This window comes from Myiozetetes cayanensis, unplaced genomic scaffold (genome assembly GCF_022539395.1).
Source record: "Myiozetetes cayanensis isolate MyiCay16 unplaced genomic scaffold, myiCay2020 scf4, whole genome shotgun sequence".
Lineage (NCBI taxonomy): Eukaryota > Metazoa > Chordata > Aves > Passeriformes > Tyrannidae > Myiozetetes > Myiozetetes cayanensis.
The window spans coordinates 37888975-37911892 of record NW_026087631.1 but is presented as its reverse complement, the minus strand read 5'-3'; the positions used below and the strand labels follow the sequence as shown (position 1 = coordinate 37911892).

Below are 22918 nucleotides of genomic sequence, written 5' to 3'. Positions count from 1 at the left end.
TTGATGTACAGCAGCTTGCAGATGAGGTGCTTGCATTAAAAATTCTGTGGGGTACAGATCTCAGTCTGATACATGCCTTGGGCTCTTAGAAATGTCTTGGTGTAATGTTCAAGTGTTTGATGGATTTCCCTGTGGAGTCAATGGCCTGAAAAGAAGTGGGTCTGGATCTGCAAGGCTTTGTTTGCTGTGGTCTGAGATATGGCAATTGCAGGGATGCAGGGACTTCCCTGTTTACATCTCACTTATGCTAGAATGTAGGGGAATAAAACATGAGGTAAACTGAAATCATATCAGTTCAATTCTGGTACATGTCCAAGGTTTTTGAATGTTGTTGCTGTGTTGATGTCTATTTTAAACATTTAAACGTAACTATCATTTGTCTACCATAGGACTTGAAATTTTAAAATCTGTGCTTATTTTAGCATGATTGTATTGACTTTTCTTCATCTTAAGTGTGGCACCTCTCACAGCTTCCATTCAGGATTGTTACTTTCTCATTTACTGCTGCTTTTCCCTTAGAGGGAAGGTTGTGTAAATTCGCTGCACTGTTGAGTGTCTTGAAATAGAGTGGGCAGTATGTAGTACATCAGGGATCTGGCCCCTAGTAACTCTCTTTTCACTTTGGAGATACATCAACATGTTGAGTATTGTACAATATATAAATAGGAAAGGTAGCTAATGGGAAAAGAAGGAAAAGGTGCCCACCAGGTGTTTATAGTGTCAAGGTGTTTGTAAGGTATTTGCAGTACTTCAGTAAGCAACATACGGTGTTAGTTCTTAGGGGCAAAAAAAGGCAAGCACTCGATGACCGCAAAACAATCATGTGCTGGTATGGAGTAATGACTAGAGTGAGGATAATGTAAGGTCTAAGATTTATTTATGTAATTTTTAAATATACTCTCTGTGTTCATTGTAAGGATGCTAAAAAAACACTTTGGCTGATAAAGGTATCATACACTCAGCTCTGCAGAGTGTGAATGTGTACAGAAATCAGAAAGAGGATTATGAAGTTCCACTTGTTTTGATTTCAGATGACCATCAACTGCTTTTTTCAGTATCTTACTGCACAAACAGTGGAGCCCCTGGTGGTCTAGTGGTAAAGGCGCGGCGCTGTCACCGCCGAGACCCGGGTTCGATTCCCGGTCAGGGCCACTCCCGGGCAGATGGAGCTCGTTAGCCCTTAAATAGGCAATCCATCTACGTCCTAAGGACCTCGCTGCCACCGTCCAAGCTCGCTTGGCCCCAGCAGATGAACCTTAGGATTAAAGGGTGGGCTCAGTTCCGCGCACACTGTGTCTCACCTAAAAAATCCAATGCGCAGACTGGAAGGTGTAAAGACCTTCCCCGGATCTTCGCTCGCAAAGACTGGCCATTATATTATATATACTGCACAAACAGGAAGTAGGGAGATAATGCAGAAGATATTTTAGATTTCTGTGGTGATGATCAAACCCTAATTCTACTCCTTTAGGCAGTTTTCTTCTTCTGAGAACCACAGAAATCTGTCCTGCTGTTTTCCTGAATGTATTTAATGTCAAAAACCAGAGAATGGTGATATGATCTGTCACTCAGACCTGCCAGAACAAGAAACAGAGTGCAGAGTGGGAAAAGTGCGTAAAGCACTGGGAGTAGGGCAGAAAAATGAAAATGCCTTTGCATTTTGTCCCACTGACAATTATTGTTCTAGTGTTAATGCACTATGAATCTTAAATGCCAAATTCAGTAGTTGAATTTTGAATACTGTCTTCCTTCAGTGACTTTGAAGCATTAATTAAGGAAGTGAGCTTACAAAGTATTCTCATAAAATGATTTTTTTGTGAGCTCTTCTCATCCCACTATTGTGACAATGAATTTTTCATCAGTACTATGATGATTTTTTAGGTCTAAGGAAATTAAAGCCTTCCATTAAGCAATCCGTGTAGGTGAACGCTCTTACAAAGTTTATGCCCTTGTAATAGATGCAATGTGTCAGGTAGCATCTCAGAACAAGATAATTTCACAACTTAACTGTTCTTCCTGAAAAATATTTTGAGATAAAGCTGTTGATAGGTTATTTACAGATGGCATAAGTGACAGTCACACAACAGGTTCTTTCTCAGTGATAGTCCTAATTTTGGGAAGAGAAACAGGGATCTGTAGTAGTTGTGTTGGGTCCACCAAAACAAACAAAAAAACAAAACCCCCCAAAACAACAACAACAAAAAAACCCCAAACCAACCACAACGACAAAAAAAGGGCAAACCAACAACAACAACAAAACCTACCCCAAACCAACTAACCACCAACAACAACAAAACCCAACAAAATATTCCATTCCAGTCCATTTTTGCTGATCTGTCATGTCAGCTGTCAGCAGCTGTGCCTTGAGGACTTAGTTCTTTAGGATGGGTGGAGGTTTCACTGCACCCTTAGGTACAGTGCTGAGCAATTTTGCTAAAAGGGCCAGGGGCCCACCATACATTTGGGGCAGATTGGCAGCAGTCCAGCTGAAACTGCCACATTAGAGTCAGTAAATTGAGCAACTAAATGTCCGCTGGCACGCAGCTACCTGCCATGTTCTGCAGCAGCCAGCCAACTTCTGTCTTTCAGGGGGCCCTTACCCAACCTTCCTTCCCTTGTGTGCATGCAGTGATATCCACATTCCCCAAGTTTAAGAATGCCTATGCCCCAAAATAAAGAGTAGTGTCATATAGCCTCACTCATGCCATAAATCATAATTATAGGAGTTGTAAGAAATCATTTGATTGGTGCTTGATTTTTTACATTAAAAGATGAGTGATTAGCTAAGTTTATGCCTTGAGGGCCATGATATAGATAAATATTTCTTCTTTGCATGATTAAAATACTTGGTATTAGCTCAGTTCATTAGAACATGGTGCTAATAATACCAAAGTCACGTGTTTGATCCCCATATGGGCCATTCAGATCCTTGAGTGGGCCACTTAAGGATCCTTGCAGGTCCCTCTCAAACTCAGATTAGTCTGTGAAATACGTTTGAAAAAGATTGCAAAAAAATTTAACTGAGGTCACAATCTGAGTGCCTACAGTGGAAACGTGTCTTTGATTCTATTTTCTTAAACAGGCTTGAAGAAAAACTCTTTAAATCGCTCCCTATAATTTTTTTCCCCTCAGAGCATACTCATTTCATGTAAGTGCAGATGGTCAGATGCAGCCAGTTCCTTTCCCTCCTGATGCCCTCATTGGTCCAGGAATCCCTCGCCATGCCCGTCAGATCAACACTCTGAACCACGGGGAAGTTGTGTGTGCAGTTACCATCAGCAACCCCACAAGACACGTGTACACAGGTGGGAAGGGGTGCGTCAAAGTCTGGGACATCAGCCACCCTGGTAACAAGAGCCCTGTCTCTCAACTGGACTGCCTGGTAGGTGAACAGCAGCATACAAGCAATGAAAGAAGATAGGAGGTCGTGTTACCATTACAGTGCTACAGCTTAGGTGCAAAAAATAGTGGGTATTTGAGTGCTGTCATGGTATCAAAGGCTAGTATTACATTTGTAATTTTGGTGTTCCTTTAGAACTGAGGCTGAAGTATGTTCCTTCCATACTTGTGGGTCTTTTCGCCCCACAATGACTCAAAACATTTTTAATATCCTAAAATTGTATTGATAGGAGGAAAGATCAAAGACAGCACAGCAGATATTGTTTATAAACTTTGACATTTGTTGGCAGTCTTAAAGCTTGATATCCTATCATGCTTAAAATTGCTGTCTTAAAGCTGTATTCTCTGAGAATATTTGAAGATTGTGTGACATATTTTGTGTCTGTGTATGTGTATGAGTGTATTGCCCAATCTTAATGTGACAAAGATTAAAAATGTTATTAAAAATATCCCTGAGTGTTATTCACAAATTATTTCAATGTGCTAACAAGATGAACTATTGGTAGCAGCTTTTCTTTTGTCATTTACCAGTTCTTAAGATGTTACTGCTGCATGTTACAAGCATAGTAAAATGAGAACTATGAAGCACATATAGACTTATAATGAATTGCTACACAAATGAAGAAAATTGCCCAAATATTTTCCTCTGACATCTCCTAGATGGTGGCAGCAAGTCTCACTGGAGTGGGAAGGGGGGAACTGTGCAGGGAATTTGGTAATCCCCCATGTTGAGAGGTTAATGTGCTGAAATAAACAGAGTATGAAAACGTAACTTTCTATACGAGCTGTCAAATACAGCTATCTTGAATTGTTTTGGGCTGGGTTCAGGTCTTTGCATTTTGATGCTAATTAAGATTAAATATCTCTCACTACTGAATTTTGTAGATCAAGTTGAAGTACTTCCCTAATGTCATGTAATTTTCTGGCATTAATACACTTTATCATTGTCATAAGTATAAATGGCTCATTAAAACCAGGAGGGAATACAATACTTTTATGGATTTCTGCTCTCATGTTAATGCTGTTTTCTTTCCTCATGAGTAATCTCTTGATGGCTTCTGTCTCCACAGAACAGAGACAACTACATCCGTTCCTGCAGATTGCTCCCTGATGGCCGCACCCTGATTGTTGGTGGGGAAGCCAGCACGTTATCCATTTGGGACCTGGCAGCTCCAACTCCTCGCATCAAAGCAGAGCTGACATCTTCTGCTCCAGCTTGCTATGCCCTAGCTATCAGCCCCGATTCCAAGGTCTGCTTCTCTTGCTGCAGCGATGGGAACATTGCAGTGTGGGATCTGCATAATCAGACTTTAGTAAGGTAAGTCGACAGAACTGGATCGTCAGGTTTTGAAGAATTAATTAGACACAGCCTTATGTGCACTTTTGCATATATATGCTGTTTTTTCCACGCATAGATGCTTCCAGTATTTCATTGTTTGGCAGTAGCCATGGTAATACCTTGACAAAAATCTATATAATTCTTTATAGGCTTTGAGAGTTTCATAATTCCAGCCCTGTTGAGCAGCCCATAACTATAATTCCCTAATATCAGCTGATGTTGACACTGCTATAGATTCTTTGAATAGATAGTTTTCTTTGTTTCTTGCTCTCACTCTAGTCTCTTTAATCAGAGGTCCAGCAAAAATGTCTTGGGTAAAATTCTGTGTAAATTAATGCATTGCAAACTCAGCTTCTTGGGAGTGTGCGTTGCTGCTCAGCACTGATGTACAGTAAGCTAGGAGCTGGTCATACAGAGCTTCTCTGTGCACTGCACTGTGTGTATGTTTTTACGTGTAAGATATCAGTGTTGCATGTAAACTTAGTCTTTTACTTCCTGATATTCCCCTTTAGACTGCTCTTTTTTTTTTGAACTTTGGTAACCTACAGATTCTTCCTAAACTAAGGTAATTTTCCTGATCATGCTACATTCCTTTGGGGAGAATGAGTATTTGAAGTTGAATAGTGGGTATCACACAGTCAGCAGCAAAGATTTCAGGAGTACCTGGCTCTTTAAATGTGCCTTTTGAAATCAAATTAGCACTTGGCTGTCTGGCCTGATTGCTTCATCAGTTAAAAAATTTTCATGATTGTTCTGGAGTTTATATTGATTTGGGATTGCTTTTGGAATCTACATTACTGTTGTCTTCAATGGCTGCATGTTAGGGACTGAAAGAAAAAGTATTTTGTATACTTGCTCAGAACCGACTCTTTCCAGCGCAAGAATATGCTGATCTTCTCTCGATATTTTCAGGCAATTCCAGGGCCACACAGATGGAGCAAGCTGTATTGACATTTCTAATGACGGCACCAAACTATGGACAGGAGGTTTGGACAATACAGTCAGATCCTGGGATCTCAGAGAAGGGAGACAGCTACAGCAACATGATTTCACATCACAGGTTCAATCTCAGAAGCATTGGCATGTTAAGAAAAGTTTATCGTGGGTTTTTAAAACAAGCACTTTTTTGGGAGGGGGGGTTGTTTGTTCTGTTTTTTTCCGAAAAAAAAGCAGGCTCTAAGAGAACTCCAGAGAATTTTTCACTTAGCATCATACCCTTTTTTTTTATTTGTGTTTTTTTAAACTCATTTAATGGGGCAGCTAAATGTCTTTCTGGATTATGACTATGTGACACATTAGTACTTCTCCCGTGAGAGTAATGGAGAATCCTTTTATAAAACAAGTACCAAATGAAAGTGTTCCTGTGTGCAATCTGTTTCCCTTTCTATAGATTCGGGTTCAAAAATATTTTATGAAAATACTTTTAAATGCTGTCAGATAAGCTCGGACATTAACTTTTACTCGATTCAGTACTTCACTATTCCAGTTTTAGTAGCATTTAATAACATAGTTTTACAGCTGTCTTTGCATGAACTAATTTATCTTGATTACTGTAGCAATTGGATTATCATGTTTTTAAAACTGTAGTAGACCAAAAATATGGTTTTGCATAGTGTTAACAGTGTAGCAAGGATCTCAAGCTCATTCCTTTACTGACTGAAGCATGTGCTGTGCTAATTACAGATCTTCTCACTGGGCTATTGTCCAACTGGTGAGTGGTTGGCAGTAGGAATGGAGAACAGCAATGTCGAGGTGCTACATGTTACTAAGCCAGACAAGTATCAGCTGCATCTTCATGAGAGCTGTGTGTTGTCACTCAAATTTGCTCACTGTGGTAAGCAAATCTTGATATATCAGTGTTTTCCTTCCTGAGAAGTTAATTCAAAATTATCTTTAAATGAAAATATAATGTGGATACTTAACTATAGGGTATAGTTAAAAATTAGGTATTAAATTTTAGTATCAAGTTTATTTAAAAAACTACATGACTGCTTTTTGTATGTACTCTTTATTTGTGATTGAACGTCATAATGCAGCCAAATGAAAATGTTACTGTTCTTTGAATATGTGTGAATGCTCTGTTGTTATGATCAATCTGTTTCCTAAGGTGTATTTCTTGAAAACGAAATACAGCAATAACATTTAAACAATCTGTTGTAGGCAAATGGTTTGTAAGCACTGGAAAAGATAATCTTCTTAATGCCTGGAGAACACCTTATGGAGCCAGTATATTCCAGGTAATAATCTCCTAAAAGCTATTTTCCACATACATTACCATGCAGTAGAGCTGCACATCTCAGGGTCTGTCAGTAGCTTAAGGAGTTTTCTCATGGAAATGCAGCTAATTACTATATTCCTTAAAGAATTTGTCTGTAAATAGAGAAAGATATGCTTTTGTCCTTTCTAATATTTCAGAAATTCAGCTCTCTTTAATACAAAATAGGTTTTAATATCCTTCTTTTTTACCTTCTTGTACATATTGCTGTAATACAGTACCCGAGTCATGTCTCCCACAGACAGCCCTAATCATGCTAACAAGAACACATCTCCCTTAAAAATGATGTTAAAAACCCCAATACAGCATTCTTAATGAGGGGTAGGTAAGGAAACTTCCTTTGTGGTGCAGCAGAGGCATCTTCACCAAAAAATAGTATCATTGGTAAGTGTTTAGCTCTTGCAGAAAAAAACATGAACATATGTTATATATTACACTGAAACAGCAAGGTAAATGTGACAATACATACACATGTATTTTCTTGTTTGCATCCTCTGTGATAATGTGAATTCCTTTGAGCAAAGCTTTTGTCTTTTGACTTGGGAAAGTAGTGAGAGGAGATATAGTTTATTCTGTGCAGTCTCCTTGTTTTATACCTGCGGATGGGTTGGGCTTTGTACTACTTCTTCATGTGAATTTATGGTTTACAACAAAAAAAAGAGGAAGGAAGATGGTTTTTACTTAATTTTTATGCATAAAATATCAGTAAATACTCATTCATTGTAAAGGATATAGAAAAGACTGCTTCTATTTGTTGGGTTGACAGATTATCTTTAGGTCTGTAGCATTCATTGCCCTTTCCACACCTGTTTTATCTTGTAATAGATCTTTTTGTGGAACAAATTTGGAGACGTGGTCTTGTAACAAAAGTTACCACTACAGTACTGATACTTAAATGAGCTTTTGGTATATTCCTGGTCTATAAAACTCTTCCAATTAATCTTCAAGTCCTTCAGGATTGAAGGATTAGAAAGTTGTAATTTCTTTTTTTTTTTCTTTTCTTGTAGTCCAAAGAATCCTCATCCGTGCTTAGCTGTGATATCTCTGTGGATGATAAATACATTGTCACTGGCTCTGGGGACAAGAAAGCTACAGTCTATGAAGTTATTTATTAGAGACAAATCTGAATGCAGACAGAACTCCTTCTCCTAGCACTTTGCTGTATATTCCTTTTGTTTTTTTCTTTCTAAACTGAAAACTCAAATGCTCATCACAGTTGTGGAATTTATTTTTACCTTCTTAACTTGCTATTGATTTGTGAATGTTCATTAAGAACTTGTGATACCAAATTGTCAGATATCTATTTGGAAGAAGATGGAATAAGCATACTGAACAGTGAACTTGACTCTTTAATTATGTATTATAGCTGTAATGTATTTATTTTGTTTAAAGGAGGCTTTCTAACAATGAACTGACTTAATAAAGCTGTCTGGCCCGGCTTTAGTTTGAAAAATGCATTGTATACTTGTGTTTTTGCAGGTGGATAAATTGGGGATCTTGGAGAAGGATGTTCAGGAAATAGTTAAAGTTACACTAAATAGACTTGTAGTTTCTATTTAAAAAAAATAAACTTTGTTATATTTTTTAGTCCTGTTCTTGGATGAGACCTCTAAGTGTTATTACAGTATAATTATTTGGTGGGAAGATGCTGTATCTTAACTATTTTAGACAGTCTTGGAAACTTAGGAAATTGCAAACTGTAGCCAGTGATCTACATACCTGTGATGAATGGCAAATTCAGTTCACATCTAAATTAAATTTAAGTAAGAATGTGCTAATTTATATATTTGCAATGTTAATATAGCATCTTGTGTACAGATTTGTTCTCAATGCTTTTCTGTTGATAAACATAAAACATTTTGGTGTCAAGCTAGGTTTTTTAATATAAACACCTCTCTTTGTTATATTGTAGAGAGTACAATAAGTTGCCTCAGAGAATCACCTTTGTTACTTCTGGAAACTTTTGCAATGTTTCCTTGAAAATGGGGATATGTGTCTTTGGGCAATTTTTCAATTACAAGAGATTATGAAAAATATTTGATATGTTCTTTGGAAACTGCACTGAAATAAGAATGGATGCCTACCAATATACAAACTACAAAAGCAATGACCTCCAAGGTAGGATTTACAAGAGTACTCATTCCAACATTCAAAAAGGAATGGATTCTCATTGGGATAAGGACTTGCTTTGTTCGCCAGCAGTTCAGTCCAAGTCTTGATTGGATGTCCCTAAAAAGGACGCAGACTGAGCCATTGTGCCAGAGACAACGTGTTATCTTTTTATGTTGTTGTTGTTGCTGTTAAACTATGATCTGTGACTTTTTTTTTTTTTTGAATGCTTTAAAAAAAATCTTTAAGTCTGTGGATCTGCTGATGTACAGTGCCTTTGCTGCTATGGATCAAAATCAAAAGACCCGTGTAGATAAATCTTATTGTATAAGTAGAAAATTACTTAATTTCATACTAGAAATGGATTGATGCTGCAAGTTAAAATGGACTGTTCATTGAAGTTTCAAATGTGGTAGCAAAAATGGTGTCTTAAGTGCTTAGTGTTTGATGTCATTAACAGTTTCGTAATACTCTACATTGTAGAAAGATTTTGATACTAAACTGTGTCATTGTACATAGTTCTAATGCATTGTATTGACCACCAGTACTTCTATAATGGTAGATTATTGTTTGTGCATTCAGACTTTTAAGCATTAAAAATAAGTAACTTCTAAGACGCATTTTTCTTTCTTTTCCTCCCCTCGCTCATCCTTAATATGTGTGATAATTTCAGTTATGTGTGCAGAATGCACACATCAGTGAGGACCACAGTCATTCAGTCATAAAACATGCCACTGCAGATAATTTGTGTTTTTTTCGCTGAGAGACAATGCATAGTTTCATCTAAGCTAGTGAAATCAATGAATTTATAGTTTTCCAAGTTACTTGACTACAGTGATTCGGAACTCTTGGAGGCATTAGCCACAAGACTTTGGCTGGGTCACCTGGGAGTTTGCCACCTCCCATTTGTGTAGTTGTCCACCTGACATAAAGCTTTATGTTATCCCATATCTTGGAGAGAGTGAGGTTGGGGACCATTCCTGGTCACGTGCTGGAGTATGTAGAGCTCAGCAGGATTTGGGGAGTAGTGTTGCACTGCAGCATCACACCTGGATTTCCTTATCCAGACCTAAAATCTGTTCATGCCCATAGATAGGCTTCTCTCAACTACATTTGGGTTTAGATCAAGAATTTAGGCCAGCTGCTGTGAAATTAGGACTCAGGTTAAAGTGAATTGGGGTAAATTATATATATGCTACTGGAGGTGGGAGGCAGTGGGGGGAAAGAATTTATGCTGTCTGTAACAGCAAAAATGGAAATGGAAAAAATCCAAGGGAAAACTGGAATTAAATCGTTTTCCCATAACCCATTTCTGAAAACTGCTATTGTGCATGGTGGAAATTCCCAGGCATGAAGGCCTGTTGTCTTGCCAGCCCATCTTGACTGCTGGTACATGAACCCAAAAAGAGAAATATTTTGGGTTTTTTTGAAATGTGAAGACAAGGCTTAAGCTGATAGAGTCATTTACCTTTACTGTGAGTGATTGAGTAATACTTGTTGATGGAAGAGACTAGAAGCAAGTTTCCTCCAGAGCTATCAGTTTCATCAGAGTTAACAGTGAAGAATTTTCCAGTTGTCCCCCAGAATAATGTATGTTTTCACTCATATTGAGATTATATGCTACTTAATACAATAATGCTCCATAAAAGTAAACATGATACAAATACCCTCTGTTATTTACTCTTGTCTGAAGAAACATAATTTACCTGTTATAAGCATAATGGAGACACGTTATCTTTTCAAAAGCATTCAGAAATTTAAAAGGCTACAGAGTACTCCATTTACTAACAAAAGAGAAATGACCTACTTAATATTTGCAGAGGAAGTCATATTTTTATGTAGTATTTCAAGCATGAGATTACTTAAAACATCTAACATAAAGCATTCCTTTAAAAAGAATAAAACATTGCATACACCTGAATTTTTACCAGAGCTAGTTTTGACAGCAGAGTAATATATTTTTAGAGCAGCCCACCATATATCTGCTTATTAATGTGTGTATTAATGGCTTGTAAACACTCTAGGAACTAAATGCTTTAATCCAGGATTACTGCAGTTAAATGTGTAGTCATGCTAATTTTTTCCCTTCGGAGCTGAGTGCAAGTGAAAGATGGTACAGAGCTACTTTCTGGTTTTCGTTTATGTATACATAGGGTCACCTTTCTTTTTCATTCATTAGTTTCACTTGCTACTGCACAGCACAATTTTGTGTAAAATGTTTTTTACAAATGTGTGTTGTGCCACAAACATGTGGCCAATTTACCATACTCCGAGGTACAACCATTGCTTTCTTTCTATTGCTTTGCATCTCAGATTTTGTTTAGTACAATGATTTATTAGGAAAGACATTTCTTTTTTAATTTTTAGATCTTTTCTGACTGACCAGTATAGGAAAATTTAAGAAGAACACTTCCCATCAAAATGGTATTTTCCATAGATAGGCAATTTTAAATGCTATTTCTCCTGTTTGTTTTTAGGCAAAAGTGATTTCTCTCTCCTATTTCTTAAGCTACTCCATTACATAAAAAGAAAATAAGATTTTTTTAACAGCTATGGTTTTCCTGTATGAGGGATTTTTAAGTCTGTACTGGAGTAGTTCAAATTGGATTTTGTGTTTTGTTTTAACTTGGCACCTGAAGCACACAGGAAATGTCCTTCTTGCTGCAATGTTGATAGGTGTGTGGGAGAAACAGGAAAGGAGCTGTGCAGGTCTTCATATGTCTGGACTATCCTCTACAGAAACACAGGTCAGATTCTTTGCACAAATGAGCTCTTCTGTGCTACAGATAACAACGCTCCCATGGTTTACACAGATGAAAATCTAGCTCACCACAGTAAGCAAAGAGGACCAAATAGACCCATTAGGATTGGCTGAGGTGTTAGGTTTTTTCTGAGGGGGAGTGGGTTCAATTTTGTGGGGTTTTTGTTTGTTGTTTTGTTTGAAACAGTTTGATGCTTTTGAGTGTCTTCTGGTTTTCCACTGACATGTTTATTTGTGATCATCCCTACTGAGGTGATTAGCTTCTACTCAAGGATTTATGCTGTGAAATAAAATAAAATAAATAAAATAAACTCAAGTATGTGTGCAGGAGTCGGAAAAATCAAAGCAGTAGTTTGGGCCACACTGCACTGAATATACGACATCTTTGTGGCACCAGATTAACACTGAATACAGCAATACAAAACCACTTTTGAACATCGAGTATGGCTACTGAGAAAAATGTTGCTTTGAATTTTTCAGCAGCTTATCCAAAGAGCTGCTCTTACATGGGATATGTGGGAGGGTAGTTGCATGCAGTAGCAAAGAGTTTTTCTGATACTAACATTTTGCAGTGACCACAGTTGTGTTGAAGAGGGTTGGGCAGTTCGGGCTTGATGTTCAGCCAGCCAGTTCTGCCATATATTTACATGAGAGTTCCCTCCCCAAGCATAGGAGGAGATGAATCCTGGAGTAGTGTGCTGTAGAAGATCATATCTGACAAGCTCTTAAATAATGCACCTGCCACATCTGCTTTTGACCAAAGAGTTACTGAACATTGCCCTCGAGATTTCATGTTTCTTCCAGTATTTGGACTACAGCGTTTCCACTGCACAGCAAGAAATTTTTATGTCAAAACCAATAAATGTTCTTACTCTTACCAAATGATTTTCTGTCCCAGTTACAAGGAAACAGTATTATAGTGCCTTTTTTTATTATTAAAAATGGTGTAGTCTGACGTTTACAACATGTCCATAAACCTGCCATCGAGTGCAAAGAAGCTCTTCTGTGGGGTCACTTTGACTCATGTGGTTACGTTCTAAAATGTTGTTGCAGGAATACATTTTCCCTTGTTTTGGCAGGGATTAAACTATGATATTGTATGCATAGTGTACAAATAAAAGGGAGAGACTGTCTAGCAGTTATCTCCACATCTGTGGTTTGGATTTAACTGATTACCTCTGAGTACTAAAATGCATCTGAAAGGTAAAATCAGTAAGTGCAAACATTTAAGGATTTTTAAAAAAAATCTGCTGTTGTACAGTACTTCTGTGGACCCAAACTGTCTTTTAATGTCATGTCAAGGTAAGCATCTCTATTACACCTTCTTTTCAAATAAAAGAAGGGGTGGAGGAATTTAAAGTTAATCTTTACCTGTCAATCAAATCTGTTCTTTAAAAACTACCCCAATACTAGTGCTAGAAGGAGTAATTACTTCAGTTTATTTTCGTTATTCTTGAAGAATTTTGTAACAAATAGACTGTAGCACAATTGGACAGTAATACCATAAATGGAAATAGGTTTATTGGCTGCAATTAGAAACCTAGAAATTAGAAACCAGGATTCAGACAATGGCATTGAAAAGAAAACCAGTATGATTTGGTGGTCAAAGGTGTTACCTCATTTCCTTAGCAAAAGGAATATGGAATTTTGCCTGTATATTTGAATATATTTGAATGTCTGTCTAGTATGGCTTAGAGAGACTTCAAAGACTTTCAACAATTCTGTCTAGATTTTTTTTTTAACTGTGATTTAGAATGCATTTGAGACAAAAAAATGATGCTTAAGGACGACTCTGGTCCCAGGACCATGGGCTAGAGGTGCTATATAGAATGGGTTACTCTGCTTCTGATTCCAGCCTGTGCTTTGTGCTGACTAGCATCTAGTGAAATGATTTGCATGAGCCCTGTGTAAAGTGGTTTTCTGTTCTTCTGCATGGAAGGCATTATCTAAGGCTAGCTATCTGTTATTTAGAAAGATTTGTCACAGCTGTATTGAAATATAGGGAGACATTTTCTGTTGGGAAAAGAACAAGGAGGACCTCTGAGGAATCAAGCATTTCAACCTCTTATCAAGCATTGTAAATGTGCAAATGAGTCAGTCGCACTGATGTGTTATAAACTACCAGTCTTCTACTGAAGTGGGGAGAAAAAAAATCCTAAAATATATGATATCAAGATAATAGACTTCCTTGTGTTTCAGCATGGCTTTAAAGTATTAGGTGTGATGTCTACTTTGTATTCATTTTAGGATAAATACGAATCCTCTTGTGATATTAATGATGGCATGGCTGGCCACCTTACAAAAAAATAGCATTGAAATAATGAGGATAGTTACCAGGCTTTCTCCTCTCCAACACATGAGGCAATATTATCCAAAAAAATCTGGTCATTTTACAGTATAATCTTCTAAGTGTGAACAGTGATGTTAATATTTCACTGAAAATATTTTTTCCGAAGTAACATTAATGACATCCTCCCATTTCCCTATGCACATATCTTTGCCTGATTAAAAAAAAATCCCACCTCCATTGCAAATTAGCTTTTTTCATCCAGCTACTTATCAGAAGAGCTTCTCTACGTCATATCAATTTTAGGGTTTTTGCAGGTTGCGTGTGACTCTGCTGCTATTTTCTCACTCCTTCCTCGCCCACTGAGAACCTTCCTGAAACTGGTGTTCAGTACTCAGGAGATGCTCTTGCTCGTGGCTTGGTCCTAATCTTGGGGTCACTAAGTGAATGGGAATGGAAAGTGTTCGCAGGATTTGGCTGGCTGTAACAACTGCTGTGACAGCTGTTACAGACTCACGCCTCCTCCTTCCTCTGAGCAGTCTTAAACAGAGAGATGCAGTAGGAGCAGTGCTCTATGTAGCTGACCCTTCTGCTTTACCTGGTTTCACAGGTGCTCATCATCTGGAAATGACAGAGGAGGAGAAGGAGCTGGGAGTCCTAGCTAGGCTCAGTGTGCCAGTGGGAGACAGCCATGAAAAAGACAAATGTGATACAGGATGTGTCAGGAGAGGCATTTACTGCAGAGATAGGGAAGTATTGCTGCCATTGTACAAGGCACTGGCGAGACCTCACTTGAAATAGTGAGTACAAACCTGGTCACCTGTGTTCAAAAATCTTAATTGAAAATGGGAGTGATAGGGAGAAGGGCCTACCAGGCAGACGGGAAAAACAAGGGGATGGAGAACTTGTCATGTAAGAAAAGCCTGCATCCTTTTAATCTTACGAGGTGGCAGATCCAAACATCGACTGAAAATACTTCAAATATCTGTTCATCAAGGGTGAAATGGCATTACAACTGAAAGAAAAAGCTAGCACAAAAAAAAAAAAAAAAAAAAAAAAAAAAGTGAGGAAAACAGTGTAACCTGGAATTAAAGAGGCTATCGTTAAGAGTACGGAGACTCTGCAAAGGATTTCCGACACAGGGACTGCAATGAAAGAGCAAACTGCTTTTAAGACAGAGCACAATACATTTGTGAAGATGTGTGTGTGATTGCAGAGCACTGGCATCCATAGCCCATAGGTCTCTTCCAGTGCTTCCTACATGCTTGACCTACATATATAAAGAATATATAATGGCAATGGAATGAAAGGATGTTTACTTTGGAAAGAAGTTTGGTAGGTGAAGAGAGTGGGAGAAAACGGCTGTCAAACAGAAAACACTCAATCTGGAGTGTTTCTCTGCAGATGAAAAATGAACACTTTTCCTTAGGTCTGTTTATTATGACACTGCTTAACTAAAAACAATAGTTAGAAAGAAAACAGCATATTATTCAAGGTCTAATGCATTGTGCTCTGGCCTACTTAGACTCACTGGTTTGTACTCCATCAGCCCAGATAGATGATCTGGTTTCTTTTATAAGTCAAAGTGTTTGGATTTTGAGCTTGGAGAAATGACAGATGCTTCTCCACGTCTGTCGTGGGTCTTGTCTGTAGCACTTGGGTTCAGTGGAGTGTCCCAGAGTGCAGCTGTGCAGACTGATAGCTGTAAGCTGCTCAGAATAACCTCGGGGGAAAAGAGGGAAGATGATCTTGGCTGCACAGGAGGGAGGCAAGATGATTATAGGTTGGCGTAGTCAGTCATACTAACTGCTACTGTGCAGTGCTGTGAGAGATGTGGTTTGAGGACAAAGATTGCCAAGGATCCCTTCACTTACCATGCCAGAGTAGGAGAAAATGGTATTATAAAGCAAATTGTTCCATGTGAAACACAGGCAGTGTTCTCCCACCAGACTAAATTTTACTAGCCCTGGATCTAGGTCAGGCATTTCTTTTCTTAATGCAGAAGGAAAATTTCTGATCCTGAGACAAGTGTTTATATACTTCAGTCTGGGCATGCCTGCAGCTGGAAGAATGTGATCACGCATGTACAGGCTTTATGGATCACCATGGGAGTTGTAGCATATCAACTAACTTATTTTCTATTTTTTTGCCCCTTTTCAAACATAGTATTTTCTGAAGCTGAACTTCAGTCCTCCAGAGAAATCATTGTTGACCATCCTGCACAGCTTTCCAAAGAACTTGTTTAATGTATTAATGTGCAGTGGTAACAATGTAAGAAAATTGTGAACTGAGTTTTGTGTGGCCTCACACCAGTTTTAAGTGTGAAGGAAAAAAGTCTGATGCAATTGAAGTTAGGTACCTTGTGGAATGGTACACAACTGGAATGTAGTGGCTTGGTAAGGGAGCACCCAGAAGAAAGGCAACAAATTGCTGGCTGAATTTTGGCTGAAAAATGGCTACAGAAAACCGTCAAAAAGCTGACTGTACCTGTCATATTCAAAATAAGCTAACAGCAATTTTAAAGACAAAACCAATCTTATTTTCTGCATTTTGAATTCATTGCAATTGTTATCCTTTTCCCAACCCACTTGTTCACACTGTGGAAGAAGCCCTTTCTTGAGAAGAAAGGACATAGAATTATCATGGAGCATTTAGGTTTCTCTTGTTATCCCTTACTGAATGTGATGGTTTCGACTTGGCTCCCTGCCAAATGCCCAAAGACTCAGTAGCAGCTCCCCCCTTCCCCCTCCCTTCTTCCCCCAGGGCAAAGGAAAAAACAACTATGCAAATTGAAGGACCCGAAAATCAAGCTAGTTATGTAAAAAAATATATATTTGATGTATATTACAGTTAAGATGCTATGTACACAGCAAAAAGGAATTCAAACACCCCCCAAAGGGATAGGGAAAGGGGAAAGGGGCACAAAAGGGGACAAAAAGGGACACCGAGCGGATATACGCAATCAAACCCGAGAATTAGTAAAGTAACTATTAAAACAAATCTCACCACGTCCCTTAGAAAAAAACAGGATTGGCACACACAGCCAGCACTCTGCTATCCTCCACGTGGCAGGCCAGCGGTCGCTGCAGGCCTCAGCCTTAGATAAGCGAGACCAACACAAGGACCCACTGTTCCCGAACCTCGCCGGAAGAGAAGAGAGTGAAGACCTCTCTTCCCTTCTTATTTATACCCCGATTTACATAAAAATCATATGGAATACTGGGAACACTGCCCCTTCCTTGGCTACAAACTGGTAACCAAGGAAGGCCTAGATTAGAACCACCACACTGAAATATTGACCCATCAATGTGGCACTGAAATGTTTGAGACTTACGGAGCATACCGTCATTCTTTTCTACCTGACAGTTCTAGCTGTCTCCGTACAGAGGGACTCTGACTTGAGGGACATACTGTATGGTTTTCACATGATATGGTGATCTCCTCTCACTGTATTTCTCCTGCAGTTCTATGAATACCAGGCGCATTGCCATGCTTCTGGTAATGGTATGAGAAGCCAGGAAGTCTGCCTTCACCGTAAAGCATCTGGAAGAGTCCTGTCCTGAACTGGACGTAAAATGGGAGCAACTTAAGGTAACTTTGAGTCCTTAACAAGGACTTTTCTCTCAGTCACTGACACCTGATTTGATATGTGCCCTTTCTTTGAGCTATAGTACTGCCTCCGGACCTGGGGTCCCCAGCACAGGAAGGACATCTACCTGCTGGAGAAAGTGCAGAGGGGGGCCACCAAGATGATAGAGGAATGGAGCACCTCTCCTAGGAGTAAAGACCAAGAGAGTTGTGTTTGTTCAGCCTTGAAAAGAAAAGGCTTTGGGGAGATCATATAGCAACCTGAAAGGGGCATACAAGAAAGCTGGATAGGGACTTGTATTTAAAAGACCATGTTGTGATAGGACATGGGGGAATGGCTTCAAACTGAAAGAGAGTAGGTTTAGGGAAAATTCTTTACCACGGCGTGGTGAGGCATTGGAACAGGTTGCCCAGAGAAGTCGATCCTCCATCTCTGGAAGTGCTTAAGGCCATGTTATGGCCTGCCTCTGAATGCAAGGGTAACTGAGGTTCTCTTGTTAATAGATCCCTTAGGGCAGATTAAAGTGAAACAACATTGAATGATTGGTGTTTATGTGTGTGTATTTATATATATGTTGCGGTGGGTTGACCTTGGCTGGATGCCAGGTGCCCACCTAGCCGCTCTATCACTCCCCTTCCCAGCTGGACAGGGGAGAGAGTGAGATGGAAAACAACTTGTGGGTTGGGATAAGGCAGTTTATTAAAGCAGAAGCGAAGCGGAAGCTTGCACACACAAAAGTGAAGCAAAGCGAAAGATAACACGGTTTATTCTCTACTTCCCACGAGCAGCGATGGTCGGCCATTCCCGAGCAGCAGGGCTTCAGCACACCTGATGGCATCCATCAGGCAGCCGCTGGAGACAATGAATGCTCCCCTTCCTGCTCCTTGCCTGAGCTTTTATATCTGAGCTGACGTCATATGGTATGGAATATCCCCTTGGTCAGTTTGGGCCAGCTGGCCCACTGGGGTGCCCTCCCAGGATCTTGCCCTCAACTAAGTAAGGAATGTTACAGTGCTGGTGCTGTGCTCAGCAGTTCCCAAAATACCAGTGTGTTATCAACACCCTTCTAGCTGCCAATGCAAAGCACAGCACTGTGAGGGCTACTGTGGGAATTCAACTCCAGCTCAGCCAGATGCAATACATATGCATATATGTATGTATATGTATGTATGTGTATATGTGTGTATGTATGTGTATATATATATGCATATATATATTTATGGCAGGTTTATTTTAGAACAGAAGTTTTTGGACAACACTTAGATACAAGGTCTAACTTTTAGATTGCTCTGTAAGGAGTCAGGAGTTGAACTTAAAGACTTCCATGGATCCCTTCTGACCCCTGAGATTCTCTGATTCTAAACTACAGTGAAAAAGTTAAAAAAAAAAAAAAAAGGCTCCCAGACAACCCAAAAGTTTATCAAAAAATGTTTTTTCTTCATGGAAAACCTAAAATAATTGATACTAATTAACTTTTTAAATTGAAATTTAAATTTTAGACAATTTTTAATCTGGAAACTTTCTCATGACTCAGAACTCCATTTCTTCTGAAATTATGAGCTCTTTTTCTGCATGAGAACACCCTGGTGTCAGAGACTGAATTGGTTAATAGCTTAAACATTGTTAAGATCACCAAAAGAGTGCACCAAAAGTGCAAAGAAACAGCTGCTCATCCAGCAAAGCCCATCGCTCTCTGAATATGCCTACTGTGAAAGGACTTCCCAGTCATATGAAGAGATGCTATTGTCCAACTATCCCAGGTGCTCAAGGATGTGCATACCTGAAGCTACAAACTGGATTTCCAGATAGGGAAGAGGCTGATAAGAGGCAAATGCTGCCATGTGGGTTAATCCTTCTTATCAATATCCTTCAGGAAGGATATTGAGGTGCTGGAGCAGGTCCAGAGAAGAGCAACCAGGCTGGTGAAGGGACTTGAGCACAAGTCCTATGAGGAGAGGCTGAGGGAGCTGGGGTTGTTTAGTCTAGAGAAGAGAAGGCTTAGAGGTGACCTCATCACTCTCTTCAACTACCTGAAGGGAAGTTATAGCCAGGTGGGGGTTGGTCTCTTCTCCCAGGCAACCAACAACAGGACAAGGGGACATGGGCTCAAGCTCTGCCAGGGGAAGTTTAGGTTAGATGTTAGGAAGAAATTCTTTACAGAGAGGGTGATCAGGCATTGGAACGGCCTGCCCAGAGAGGTGGTGGATTCACCATCCCTGGAGTTTTTAAAAAGAGATTGGACATGGCCCTTAGTGCCATGATATAGTAATTAGAGTTGGATCAGGGGTTGGACTTGATGATCTTGGAGGTCTTTTCCAACCCAATCTATTCTATGATTCTATGATCATGACAATGTCCTCCCTTACATAATGATTTACATAATTAATGAAAGTGGTACCAGGCTAATTAAAAACTACTTCAGGGCACTGGGTTTATTAGTTAATGGGACAGGAGCACAGGTGGTGTTTGAGTCAGTAGCAGGGGTGAATGAGGGGAGGACTAGGAAAGCTCGTCAATAGGTGGCTAAACAATTGGTGCCACTGGCAGAATTTTGTGGTTTTTGACCATGGGGCAAATTCTATGGTACGTAGCCTGCTAGAGTCAGATGGGCTTCATCTATCTAGCAAGGGCAAAAGCCCGTAAGTTGTCGGAGCTGATCAGGAGAGCTCTAAACTAGGTTTGAAGGCAGAAGGGGTTGAAACCAGGCTCTCCAGAGATGAGCCTGAGGGTGGAAAGCCAGAGTTAGAAGTGAAATCAGCAGCCCAGCTGAAGTGCACGTACACCAATGCATGCAGGGTGGGTAACAAACAGGAGGAACTGGAAACCATCGTGCAGCAGGAAAGCTGTGACATAGTCACCATCATGGAAACGTGGTGGGATGAGTGGCATGACTGGAGTGCTGCCACAAGCTCTTCAGAAGGGACAGGCAAGGTAGGAGAGGCAGAGGGCTGGCTCTGTATGTTAGAGAGTCTCTTCACTCTGTAAAACTTGAAGTCAGTAACATTAAGGTTGAGTGCCTGTGGATCAGAATCAGGGCTGACATCCTGATGGGAGTCTGTTACGGACCACCCAACCAGGATGATGAGGGTGATGAATTATTCTACAAGCAGCTGGCGATGTCTCAAAATCACCAGCACTTGTCCTTGTGGGCAGCTTCAACTTGCTGAATGTCTGCTGGAAACTCCACACAGCAGAGAAGAGGCAGTCTAGGAGATTCCTAAAGTGTATAGAGGATAATTTCCTGCTCCAGCTGGTAAATGAGCCTACCAGGGGTGGGGCCCTGCTAGGCTTGCTAGACCCCCACAGAGAGGGGATGGTGGGAGGTGTGGTGGTCAGAGGCTGTCTGGGGCACAGTGACCATGAAATAATAGAGTTCTGAATACTCAGGGACACAAAGAGGGCCCTCAATAAAACTTTTGCCCTGGACTTCCGGAGGGCAGATTTCGACCTACTCCGAAGACTGGTTCAGAGGGTACCTTGAGAAACAGCCCTTGAAAACAAAGGGGTCCAGGAGGGATGGACATGCTTCAAGAAGGAAGTCTTGAATGCACAGGAGCAGGCTGTTCCAGTGTACCGAAAGGCAAACCAGCAGGGAAGATGGCCAGCCTGGCTGAACAGGGAGATTTTGAAGGAAATTAGGGAAAAAAAGAGAGCTTATCACCTGTGGAAAAAAGGGCTGGCTACTCATGAAGACTTTAGGGATACAGTCAGGTCTTGTAGAAAGAAAATTAGAGAGACAGACACAATTTGAACTCAGTCTAGCCACTTCTCTTAGGCATAACAAGAAGTGCTTCTACAAATACATGAATAGCAAAAGGAGGGGCAAGGAGAACCTCCTTGTTGGACATGGGGGTGAACACAGTCACCAAAGATGAGGAACAGGCTGAGGTTTCACCTCACCTTTTCAGGTTTCAAAGGTTTCAAACACCTTCTTTGCCTCTGTTTTCAACAGTGAGACAGGTTTTCCTCAGGACAACTGTCCTTCAGACCTGGTAGACAGAGACAGGAAGCCAAATAGCCCTCCTGTAATCCAGGAGGGAAGAGCAACTAGCTGAGCCACATGGATCCTCACAAGTCTGTGGGACCAGATGGGATCCACCCAAGGGTGATAAGGGAGATGGCAGAAGAGCTTGGAAAGCCCCTCTCCATCATTTACCAACAGTCCTGGCTCTCTCGGGAAGTTCCAGATGATTGGAAGTTGGTGAATGTCACATCCATCCACAAAAAGGGCTGCAAGGAGGACCCGGGAAACTCCAGGCCTGTCAGCCTGACCTCAGTGCCTGGCAAGGTTATGGAGCAGATCATCCTGAGTGCAATCACACAGCACCTACAGGATGGACAAGGGATCAGAGCCAGCCAGCACGGGTTTAGGAGGGGCAGATCCTGTTTGACCAACCTGATCTCCTTTTATGATCAGGTGACCTGCCTGATGGATGAGGAGAAGGCTGTGGATGTGTCTATCTGGACTTCAGCAAAGCCTTTGACACCATCTCCCATAATATACTCCTGGAAAAGCTGCAGCCCATGGCTTGGACAGGGGCACTCTGTGCTGGGTCAGGAACTGGCTGGATGGCCGGGCACAGAGAGTGATGGTGAACGGGGCTGCATCCAGCTGGCGGCCGGTCACCAGTGGTGTCCCCAGGGATCAGTGCTGGGTGTAGTCTTGTTTAATATATTGATGATCTGGATGAGGGGATTGAGTGTACCATTAGTAAATTTGCAGGTGACACCAAGCTGGGGGTCATGTTGATCATGAAGGCAGGAGGGCTCTTCAGAGGGACCTGGACAAGCTGGAGAGCTGGGCTGATTCCAACAGGATGAAGTTCAACAGGGCCAAGTGCCAGGTCCTGCACTTTGGCCACAACAACCCCTGCAGCGCTACAGGCTGGGCACAGAGTGGCTGGAGAGCAGCCAGGTGGAAAGGGATCTGGGAGTTTGGACTGACAGGAAACTGAGCATGAGCCAGCAGTGTGCCCAGGTGGCCAAGAAGGCCAATGGCATCCTGGCCCGGATCAGGAATGGTGTGTCCAGCAGGAGCAGGGAAGTGATCCTTCCCCTGTACTCAGCACTGGTAAGGCCACACCTGGAGTGCTGTGTCCAGTTCTGGGCCCCTCAGTTCAGGAAGGATATTGAGGTGCTGGAGCAGGTCCAGAGAAGAG

At 40.7% G+C, this 22918-nt stretch overlaps 1 protein-coding gene across 8 annotated transcripts in view; it reads left to right on the top strand.

Moving 5' to 3' along the window:
* Nucleotides 1-9742, top strand: part of TLE4 (TLE family member 4, transcriptional corepressor) — a 98790-nt gene extending 89048 nt beyond the window's left edge. For all 8 annotated transcript variants that reach the window (XM_050329721.1, XM_050329720.1, XM_050329724.1 and 5 more), the window contains 6 exons: nucleotides 3133-3382; nucleotides 4470-4717; nucleotides 5651-5798; nucleotides 6422-6572; nucleotides 6899-6975; nucleotides 8021-9742. In XM_050329721.1, coding sequence (XP_050185678.1) covers nucleotides 3133-3382; nucleotides 4470-4717; nucleotides 5651-5798; nucleotides 6422-6572; nucleotides 6899-6975; nucleotides 8021-8128 — 982 coding nt within the window. In that variant the 3' untranslated portion in view covers nucleotides 8129-9742. The remainder of the gene's footprint in view (nucleotides 1-3132; nucleotides 3383-4469; nucleotides 4718-5650; nucleotides 5799-6421; nucleotides 6573-6898; nucleotides 6976-8020) is intronic.
* The last annotated feature ends 13176 nt before the right edge of the window (nucleotides 9743-22918 follow it).